The 11854-nt window shown below is 48.1% G+C and overlaps 1 protein-coding gene across 1 annotated transcript; it reads left to right on the top strand.

Moving 5' to 3' along the window:
• Positions 1–4021: 4021 nt before the first annotated feature.
• Positions 4022–6239, top strand: LOC134203206 (uncharacterized). Its single transcript, XM_062678092.1, has 3 exons — positions 4022–4219; positions 4279–5130; positions 5250–6239. Exons 1-3 carry the CDS (start codon positions 4022–4024, stop codon positions 6237–6239), a joined length of 2040 nt encoding a protein of 679 aa, XP_062534076.1.
• The last annotated feature ends 5615 nt before the right edge of the window (positions 6240–11854 follow it).

The following is an 11854-nucleotide window of genomic DNA, read 5'->3' as shown; positions in this document are numbered from 1 at the left end:
GAAATTCCAGTTTTGTTTCCAGAATCATCAAATTAGTTTACTTTCCAATATTATTAGGTTTTTCTCAGGGCATACAGGTTTTATTCAGAATCTCAAAACTCTCTTCATTATGCCAAGATTCTATGATTCTAATCAGAACCGTAACAAAATATCCTTTATATTCGTTTGCCTGAATTATACAGTTTTCGCTTAAAATGCAAGTTTTCATTTTAAATCTACAATCTTTAATATCTTTGGGTTCTTTTTGGTATTCTAGAATTTATTGTTATATTTTGTTATTTAACCCTTTCAGGATGATGTAAAAAGGATTTAACGTACATATTTAGGGATTTCCACTCGATCTTGCCATTAAATTTTCTACAAATAATGCAAAATTTCCATAAACAGGTGGGAATTTTCCACAAAACAAATATTAATTGGCACTTTTAAAACCAAGGATTGCAGGTATAAAAAAAAGAATTTTTCATAAAGAAATAGAGATTTTCCACGGAAGGGATACGGACGTTCCAAAAATAAATCAATATTAGAAATAAATAATTATAAAATTTTCCACAAAATAAAAGCTTGCAAATATTGATTTGTTCATGAAAATTTTGTGTTTTTTTCGTGGAACATTTTGATTTCTTTATGGTAAGTGCTTATTTCATAATTGCAATTTTTGCTTTTACAAGTGCTAATTTGTTATTGTTTTGTGGAAAATTTTGGACTGTTTATGGAAATTTTGCATTATTTGTAGTAATTCTATATTCATTTAATACTCATATCCTGATTTCTTTATTGGCAATTTCCTATTTTATTATGGAAAATTTCTGTTTTTTCTCTATTAAAGAGATTTTCAATCCAGAGATCCAAGGGAAATCCTTGCAACTCCAGAATAATTACGGAATAAAACGGAATATTGACAAGAAATTTTTCGGAGTCACCACGGAAAAATCTTTAGAACTCCAACGACATTCTTTTCCGAAATGTTCCGAAAAATGTTCGGTAGAAATTTTGAAGAACTATAGAAGAATCCGTAGAAGGATCCGAAATGCATATTTACGATGAAAATTCCAATAAACATCAAATTCCGAAGAATTTCCAGTAAAAATTAGAAAAAAAATCCAGCTTATTTTTTTACAGAATCTCTAAGGATTTTTTTCAAAATCCTGGGCAACTTTAATGAATCTTCAAAGTAAATTCTTCTAAATTTCCAATGGATTTTTTTTTTATTTCCAAAAGAAATTCTTCGGAATATGTCAAAATATTTACGATGGGAATTCCTAAGATTTTCCAGTAGAAAATCGAAAAAAGTTCACCTGAAACACCAATAATGAATTTCCCGAGGAAATTCTGATGTTTTTACAAGTGGAACGAATAGAATGTACTTTTGTAGTACTTGTAAAAGTTGTACTTTTGAAGCATTTCCAGTAGGAATTCCTTAAAAAAATAAATCAAATTTTTAAAAAGTTTCTGATGTGAAAATTCCTTAAAATTTCTAAATCATTTCCTGTGCATCTTTGCATGATAAAGATTTAAAGCAATGTTTAGTTGAACCTACAAAGAAATCAAAATTACTTCCCGAAGAAGAATGAATTCCCGATGAAATTTTGAAAGAATTTATGGTGCAAATTAAAAAAACATGAACTGAAAGATTTATTTTTTGAAAATCCAAAGAATTTCTAAATAATGCCTCGAACAAAAAAAATACTTGGAAAATTTTTAAAAAAAATGTGATAGAATTCACGAAGAGCGTAAAAAAATATTCCGAAAAATTTTCATTTCAAAATTCCAAATTTGAAAAAAAAATCCAAAAACACAAAATTAATGGAAATATCAAAGTGTTTCATGTGGCATTGGTTGTTTAATATCTTTCGGAAATTCAGAAGATTTTTTCTTGAAAAATTTAGAAGTCTTCTTCTTCTTCTATGACTGGAAGTTGGTCTGCTTTTCAATTTAGTTGACGATTATATATCTTGTGTAGCAAGTACGATGGATTGGATACACTATACCTAGGGTGTCGAGAATGTTTCCCACCCGAAAACATCCTAGACAGGAATGAGAATCGAACTCGTCATCTCCGGATTGGCAATCCTACAGCTAACTGGAGGCTGAACATTTTGAAGTGCACTCCTTAAAATGTTCGAAAATCTTCTTTTGGAAATAAAGAAGAATTTCTGGTGAAGATTCGAAAGAACTTGTCAAAGAAATTCATTAGAATGTTAAAAAAATGAAAATATGAACATTTTTTTCCAACAGAAAATTATATGTATTTTCCACAGGACTGTTTTGATTTTTCTAACCGCTGCGTTACCGATTTTTCTCGATGCACACCTACGTATTTTCAACGCTGAGTTGAAAAGACGCTACGTGGGAATCGGCCCTAAGATGCGCTTTGCGTTTAATGATTAAGTCATTAAATTTTAATGATTTGTATTTTTTACACCGCTATTGTTATTCACCAAAAGTTTTTCGTGTAAAAAAAAACCACGTGGTTCGAGAGCAACACCCCCCCTCCCCCCATGTGGCTTATCGTGGTCATTTCCCAACCCCCCCCTCCCCCCATATATGACCACGTGGTTTCTGGACGGCCCCTAATGATGTTTTGGATTGTGCTGTTGGACGTGTGAGCATTTGTTTTAGTGCTTCGACAAATTTATACTCTTCGATGAGGAATGAAAAGGACCTTAATGAAAACCTAGATTGATCCACCTAGCAGTGATTGTGCCTTTCTCGTGCATTATTAAACAACCCAATCAAATGCATTACATATCGGGAAATTCGTTGAAATGCTGAATAATTTGTTGTATTGATTTAATAATCACTAAGTAAAGTATTATTAGCGTGCGCATTTTATGCGAGTATTTATATTATACCAGAATGCTGCAGAAACGTTATGGCGTTATGCGTCGTAACTTGTGTGCAATAAAAGCTTGCGTTGCAATTGTTGTCCTAAAGTCGTGTACAAAATCGAATAGAATAGCTTGCATGAGTTGATATTTCAAAGCATTTTATGGCATGCTATAACTTAATTACTATGATCAACTAGGGTTTGTACGCCGTCAAATGCAACTTGTTGCGAGAAAATCGGTCAAGAATTGCTATATGGAAAAGTGGCTATTGTTTTTCGGTTTTCGTGAGCACACACACACACACACACACACACACACACACACACACACACACACACACACACACACACACGCAGCAGGGACTATGTCCAAGGGCTTGACGACCCCTCCCCACTGCGAGTTAGGGGACCTGCCTAGGATGTGGTGGGGTTTGACAGTGGGCTCTGTTAAACTTCTACAAAAAGCTGCATGTATCCGTAAGCAGGTCCTATCAAAGCGACCGTGCGCCGCTCAAAGCACACTAGCCCAACCCAGTGGCATCGACAACGGCAACGTCAACGGACACGAGCGGAAATCGAGATATACAACGAATCTAGGGCTGACAGTTGTGTCATTCCACTCCTTGAGTAAAGCCGGGTGACACCGTCTTGAAATGGCGGGTGGGCTAATGCCACAGCTGCCTTCCGTCCCGTAAAACCGTGGCAGGCCTTGGGGCACGCCGTCCCAATCCAGCCGTCTGGCTTAACCAACCAGATGGGAGTAGGACCAGTTGATTCCTTCCTGGCTTACGCCGATCCGGCTCTGAACACCGAGGTGTCAACCCCCGCATGGCCTCACTGCATCTGCAAAGATAACCATGGGATCAAGAAGGCGACTATTCCAGTTGGGTTCGAGGGCAGCCCTAAGGGGGACCCAACAAACATGAATAAAGCTAAATTAAACAAACAAGCATCGGAAGTGAACCCCTTCGCAAGGAGAGATCTCCACCCAACGCATCGGGTGCGAGAGAAATGGAGATGAAGGACACGAGTAGCGAAGTAGTCGTCGTGGAGAGCGATAACGATACGCCAATAGTCGATAAGCAGCAGCACAATGCAGTGGAGATAGGGTCGAGTGGCATCCTGCCGAGCTTGACCGTCGTCATGGTGCAACTCGATGACATTATCGACTTCACCAATTAACGGGGCAATATGTCGAGGGAGCTGAAGCTGAAATTGCTTAAGCTTCGCAATTTGGTTCTTGCTGCCAAGCAAGAACAGGAAGTGCTTGCGGCCAGGCTGGAAGGCTGTGGTAAAGCGGAGAAGAGTACACAGACTGCTCGCTTCTCCTTCCATAGTACCACAACCATGGCACAGGAGGCGTTAGATTTTGCCCTCAGCGACAGAGCGGTAGAGAGGAGAACAGATAAGCGAGCCAGGGACTCGCCTGGCATTAAGCGCTTAAACAGAACGCAAAAAGGCGTCGGGAGAGCGCAAATCAGAAGAGCGGGCCCACGGAAGTTGCAAACGTGGGAGAACGGCGTAAGAAGAAAGCGAGGACGAAACGAGCCAGTCGGCCACCGGAGGAGGGAAGCCAACCCGACCAAGACAACCTGCGGTCGGACGGTCCCTGGCAAACGGTAGTAAATAAACCGAAGGTGAAAGCGGCAATCACGCGCCCGGCGAGAGCCAGACAGAAGGGTGAAGCACTTCTCATTAAAACAGAGAAAGAGCACTACGCCGACGTGCTCAAGGCGATGCGCAGCGCCGAGAAACTTGCGGACCTTGGTAAAGAGGTTCGTAGCATAAGGCGGACGAGAGCGGGCGAGATGATCCTTGTCTTAAGGAAGGGCTCACAGGCGAACGGTACCTCCCATGAAGCGCTAGCCCAGGAAGTCCTAGGCGAGAGCGTAGAAGAGAGGGCTCTACACGACGAAGTGACTCTCATATGCAAGCAGCTGGACGAGGTCACGACAGCGGAAGAGATCGCCTCGGCCATCAAGGACCAAGGTGGAGTGGTGGTAGCAAATGCGTCCATCCGTCTGCGAAGAGGACCGCAGGGGACGCAGATTGCCACGGTGAAGTTACCGGCCATCGACGCTAACAAGGTGATCAAAGTTGGTAAGCTGAAAGTTGGCTGGTCAGTATGTCCAGTCAGCCTCTACCAACCACCGGTAGTCGACAAGTGCTTCCGCTGCCTCGAACCGGGACACAAATCGTGGGCGTGCAAAGGGCCGGATAGGAGTAACCTATGTAGGCGATGCGGCGAAGAGGGCCATAAGGCGCACACGTGCGAGAAAACACCATCGTGTACGCTATGCGCGAGCAGGAAGCAGGAACATAACCACGCTTTGGGTGGACCTGCGTGCCCGTTGAGTGGTTATACGAGGAAGCCGTGCAAGTAACGCAGCTCAACCTCAACCATTGTGCGGCCGCCCAGCAGTTGCTGTGGCAGTCGGTAGTAGAAGCGAGAACGGACGTCGCTATCTTGTCGGACCCGTACCGCATCCCCGCGGATAATGGGAACTGGGTAGCGGATAGATCCAAATCAGCGGCGATTTGTACGACGGGAAGATACCCGATCCAGGAAGTGCTGAACACAAGAGCGGAGGGTACTGTTATAGCGAAAATAAATGGAGTGTACTACTGCAGCTGCTACGCCCCACCAAGGTGGCCGATAGAACAATTCACCGAGATGGTCGATCGGCTAACATCAGACCTAGTGGGTAGCAAGCCAGTAGTAATTGCAGAAGACTTCAATGCGTGGGCGATAGAGTGGGGAAGTCGCTTTACTAACCGGAGAGGGCAAACGCTGCTAGAGGCTTTCGCCAAGCTGGATGTCGTGCTGTGCAACGAAGGCTCCAAAAGTACCTTCCAGCGAAACGGAGTGGAATCGATAATAGACGTAACGTTCTGCAGTCCAAGTTTGGTCGGTGATATGCAGTGGATGGTCGACGACGGTTACACCCACAGTGACCATCTAGCTATCCGGTACAGGATAGGCAGCGAGGCAAGAAGAGAAAGCCGGAGAGCTACTCCCACAACCCGGTCGTGGAAGGTCGCCCACTTCGACGGTGGGACCTTCAGTGAAGCTATGGGTCTGGAAGAAAACACGGGAAGTTTAAGCGGCGACGAACTGGTTGCGGTCCTGTCTCGAGCTTGTGACGCGACCATGCCGAGGAAGGTGCGACCACGGAACTGCAGGCCACAGGTATACTGGTGGAGCGACAGACTGTGCCTGCTTCGACAGACTGTGCCAGAGCGCCAACTCGAACCCATGGGGAGACGCCTATCGGGTGGTGATGGCCAAAACAAGAGGAGCACTGGCTCCTCCCGAGCGATGTCCAACGAGGCTGAAGACTATAATCGAGGCACTATTCCCGCACCACGGCCCAACCCACTGGCCGCCAGCAGCGAGGGTAGCAAATGATGAAGCGGTGGAGAGGGTGACGGTAGAAGAGATATTGACGGTGGCAAAGTCCCTCGACCCGAGTAAAGCACCTGGTCCGGACGGGATCCCGAATATGGCATTGAAGGCAGCCATAACGACTAACCCGAACATGTTTAGGTTGGCCATGCAGAAGTGTCTGGACGAGAGGACATTCCCGGATATATGGAAGAGACAGCGTTTGGTCCTGTTACCGAAACCTGGCAAGCCACCAGGAGACCCATCAGCGTACAGACCAATCTGTCTTATAGACACGGTAGGGAAGCTACTGGAGAAGTTGATCCTGAACAGACTGTCGCCGTACGTCGAGGAGGTAGGAGGATTATCGAGCGAGCAATTCGGCTTTCGGAGAGGAAGGTCTACTCTGGGTGCCATTAAATCGGTGGTTGACACTGCAAAGGTCGCCATCGAATGCAAGCGGCGCGGTATACGTTACTGCGCAGTAATAACACTCGACGTGCGGAATGCATTCAACAGTGCGTGCTGGATGGAGATCGCGAACTCGTTGCTTCGGCTGGGAGTACCGGTAGGGCTGTATAAGATTCTGGGAAGCTACTTTCAGAATCGATTATTGATCTACGAGACAGACGAAGGCTGTGTCCCACAGGGATCAATTTTGGGTCCATTGCTGTGGAACGTGATGTACGATGGCGTGCTGCGGTTGAAGCTCCCGCCAGGAGTCAAGTTAGTGGGATTCGCCGATGACGTAACCATGACCGTGTACGGAGAATCCGTCGAAGAGGTCGAATTGACTGCAGCCTATTTGATCAGCCTAGTGGAGGAATGGTTGCGCAGCAAGAAGCTACAGTTGGCGCATCATAAAACGGAGATGATAGTCGTTAACAATCGGAAATCGGTTCAGGAGGCGACAATTAGAGTCGGCGGCTGCGACATCACCTCCAAGAGATCTCTGAAACAATTGGGGTGATGCTCGACGATAAGTTGAGCTTTAAAAGTACTCGCGGGCATGATGCCTATCAAACTGGTGGTAGAGGAAGACGAGGAGTGCTACGCCCTCAGGGGCACCGATAACGCTCGAAGGAATATAAAGGCAGCAACGGTAGCCAAATGGCAGAGAGAGTGGGACAACACGCCTAAGGGAAGGTGGACCCATCGCTTAGTCCCAAGTGTGTCGGCATGGATTAGCAGACCTCATGGGGAGCTAAACTTTGGCTTGACCCAGTTCTTAACAGGCCATGGATGCTTCAAGTGGTACCTACACAGGTTTGGTCACGCGGCTTCTCCCACCTGTCCGCAATGCCCAGACGTGACAGAAACGGCTGAACACATCCTGTTCACATGTCCTCGGTTCGAAACGGAGAGGAGTGCGATGTTGGGGGCATGCGGAACGGACACCAACACCGATAACATCGTCATAAAAATGTGCCAGAACCCAGAACAGTGGAGAGCGGTTGCAAGAGCGACGTCCAGGATAGCCGACATCCTGCAACGAAGTTGGTGCATAGAGCAGCAGCAGGCAGCCGTTACGGATAGCGGACCATGAGTCGTGGAAGTCGTGAATATATATGTCGATAATGGATGGGAACGACAGCGTCGCAACTGTATTCAGCTTGCGGCGAGCGCGTAGCCGCAGAACGTGGCGAAACGGTCGGGTTCGGAGGAGCTCCCGCTTTCGGGGAACTTCTCGTCGGAGTAGGTTAGATCCGCCGTCGGGGACTATCCGAGTCGTTCGCGATCGCGACCGAGGCGGGAGCTAAATGGCTCAATGAATAAGGTGAGAGCTGAATGGCTCAAGGCAAATGAAACTCGGTTATCGGAGTAGGCTAGGTCCACCGCCGGGGATCAGCTGAGTAGACCGTGGCGTGCGAATGTACCGGCTTCGGGTCGTCGGGGCACCATTGAACTGGAAGTTATCTCCACCCGGAATCTTTGGATTGACCTCGGCACTCGCCCGGTCACCCGTTGAGACGGGTCGTCGGTTACGGGGGAGCTTCCGACGTCGGGGAACTCCCTGTCGGAGTAGGATTGATCCACCGCCGGGGACTATCCGAGTAGTCCGCGACCAAGGTGAGAGCTGAATGGCTCATCGGTTAAGCAAGAAGCCGAAAGGCGCAGTTCATGGGAAATCGGTTAATCGGAGTAGGCTAGGTCCACCGCCGGGGACCAGTTGAGTAGATCGTGCCGCGTGAATGCACCTGCTTCGGGTCGTCGGGGCACCACTGTTCGCGATCGCGACCGAGGCGGGAGCTAAATGGCTCAATGAATAAGGTGAGAGCTGAATGGCTCAAGGCAAATGAAACTCGGTTATCGGAGTAGGCTAGGTCCACCGCCGGGGATCAGCTGAGTAGACCGTGGCGTGCGAATGTACCGGCTTCGGGTCGTCGGGGCACCACTGAACCGGAAGCTATCTCCACCCGGAATCTTTGGCCTGACCTCGGCACTCGTCCGGTCACCCGTTGAAGTGAGAATGTGCGTAGGACTTGAGCGGATCTATGAACATGCATACCAGGTGAATGTGTAGTGTTGGTAATGTAACAGCCATCCACGAATGCGGGTCGTCGGTATCGGGGGAGCTTCCGCCGCCGGGGGACTCCCCGTCGGAGTAGGGTAGATCCGCCGCCGGGGGACTATCTGAGTAGCTTGCGAGCACGTTGAGAGCTAAATGGCTCTAAACATAAAAGGGAAAGTAGATGCGTTGCTGAATGGCACAAGGAAAAAAAGTAAAGGGCTTAAGGGCCCACGCTTTTGTGTGCTTGCTGGCACCAATAAGGGAGCCAAAGGGCTCAGACGTATGACAAAACATCGAAGAGAGGCACTGTGAAAGGTGTTGTTTTGGGAGGAGTACTTTTAGTACTGCTTTCCCCCACAGAAGTAATACTGAAAGGTAGTCCCGGGGGGAATTGTGCATTAGAAGAGAGGGTAACTCAAGTAACCTCGGCACTCGAATTGTCAACCTGCCAACACACACACACACACACACACACACACACACACACACACACACACACACACACACACTCACACACACACACACACACACACACACACACACACACACACACACACACACACACACACACACACACACACACACACACACACACACACACACACACACACACACACACACACACACACACACACACACACACACACACATAACCGGAATCGTTGGACCGACCTCGGCACTCGAATTGCCAACCTGCTGAAGAAAGAAGAAGGAAGTGCTTCGGGTATGTAGGGCACCGCCAGTGCGGACGTCATCCACCACCGGAACTGTCGGACCACCTCTGCAACCCGAAGACGAAGACGGCGCAATGCGCGAAAGCGTCCCCTGCGATAGCCGCCGGTAGTCGGTGCACCATCAGTGCGGAAGTTTCCTTCACCGGAACTGGTGGACCACCCTCGACGCCGGGGAAGTCAGGAGGATTCGAGTCAGGAAGTTCGGTGCATGACCGTCGAGGGATCGAGACTACGTTGCAGTGGAGCAGTGGATTAGCCAGCCAGTCGGCGAACTAGCCTAAGCTAGGGGCCGGAATTTTAGAAGAAGTGCATGAGCACAGCACCCCCCGAAGTAGTCGCAGCATCCCGTGGTCCCGGGGGGATCGAAGCAAGGAAGATAAGGGACCCGGTTTATCCGGGAGGCACATTTTTAGCAGGTCGGGAGGAGCCCATCCCTGTTCGCCTTCGAGCATAGTGTGGATGCTCGAGGTGTCTGTCGCGCAGATTTTTGATGGCCTTTAACCCTTGTAAAAAAAAAACACACACACACACACACACACACACACACACACACACACACAGGGCAGCAGGGAGTTTGTCCAAGGGCTTGACGACCCCTCCCCATGGCCACTGCGAGTTAGGGGGCCTGTCTAGGACGTGGTGGGGTTTGACAGTGGGCTCTGTTGAACCTCTAGAAAAAGCTGCATGTGTTTGCAAGCAGGCCCTATCACAGCGACCGTGCGCCGCTCAAAGCACACAAGCCCAACAGGTGTGCCAACCGGCACATCAGGATTCATGCCAGTAAGATCCTGATTATGGTATACTGGTCACGGCAAACGACATTGGACGATTCTCGGTTTTTGGATAGGATTAGATGATTTACGCCGATCCAGCTCTGAACACGGTGTTATAAGGCACCGGAGTCAACCCTTGCATGGACCTCACTGTTTACAAAGGCACCCATGGGATCACAAGAGGCGACTATCTACAACAGGTAGAGATAACGGCCCGGAGGGGGGACCCTTTTAACATGGAAAATTCTACAATCAACGAAGGAGCAGGCGGTGCGAATGCTTTCGCAAAGAGTGGGAGGCTGCAGCGATCTCCAGTGATGGCGCAGGCAGCAGTAGCAAGTACCAGCAGTATGGCCAAGGCTGCTGAGAACCAGGCAGGCCAACAGGAGCTAGGATCCGGGAATAGGGTGTCCACCCCAAAATCGGAAAGTAGTGCTATTCAGAAGGATCTACAATTTGGGAGGTCCAACCTGATGGAGGTGCGGAAGCGAGTCAACGAGCTCTATGACTTCGTGAAGGACAAGCACAATGTTCACACGAAGATCAAGCTTCTAGTGACGAGCATCAAGTCCGCCGTTAAATCTGCTGAGCACGAACAATACGCACTCAAAAGAAGAGCGGAAGCAGCTGAAAAAGCACTGAAAGATGCAGCGGAGCATACAACAGTCGAAACACTGCAAACACCAATGAGCTCCTGAAATACTCGCACGGAGAAGCGAAGCAGGGACTCTCAGGAGAGCAGGAAATCCCGAAGAAGCAGCGGAACGTGCAAGATTGTGCTAGCGTACTGAAGGAAGGCGTCAAGAATGGTGATTGGCAAACCGTGGAATGTCAGCGGGAGAAGAGAAAGAAGCAGAAGGAGTGCGTGGAAAAGAAGAAGGAGCAGAAGAAGAAAGAAAAACATAGCTCTTCTCGTGAGCGGGTCAAGGGGGACGCCTTGATAGTCGAAGTGAGCGACAAGACGACATACGCAGCGATATTACGGAAGATGAGAGAAGACCCGGTGCTCAAGGACTTGGGTGAAAAAGTGGTGAGGACTAGGCGTACTCAGAAGGGGAATTGCTGTTCGAGCTGAAGAAGGATCCCACGGTCAAGAGCTCGGCCTTCCGGGAGCTCATTGCCAATTCCTTAGGTAGTGAAGGAAACGTAAGGGCTTTAACGCAGGAGGCCGTGGTCGAATGCAGAGACCTGGACGAGATCACTACGATAGACGAACTGAGGGATGCACTGATCTCACAATGCACGCTGGGCGAAGTTCAGATGACCATTCGGTTGAGGAAAGCGTACGGTGGTACACAAATAGCAGCGATACGACTACCGGTAGATGCCGCCAACAAAATGGTGGAGGTGGCCAAGGTGAAGGTCGGATGGTCTATGTGTCCGTTGAGACTCACCCCTAGAATCACCAAACAGATGGAGCGATGCTTCAAATGTATGGCATTTGGACACCAGGCGCGAAACTGCAGTGGCCCAGACAGATCCGGTCTTTGTAGGAAATGTGGTGGAGAAGGACACGTTGCTACACACTTAAAATAAATCGCAGATTTCTGTGAAATTTCACCGAAATCTCAACAGCAGAACTGTTCGGTAAATAATTTTACAGATTTTCGGTGTTTTTGA

The sequence above is a fragment of the Armigeres subalbatus genome, unplaced genomic scaffold (assembly GCF_024139115.2).
Source record: "Armigeres subalbatus isolate Guangzhou_Male unplaced genomic scaffold, GZ_Asu_2 Contig1672, whole genome shotgun sequence".
Lineage (NCBI taxonomy): Eukaryota > Metazoa > Arthropoda > Insecta > Diptera > Culicidae > Armigeres > Armigeres subalbatus.
This window is presented reverse-complemented; position numbering and strand designations above follow the sequence as displayed.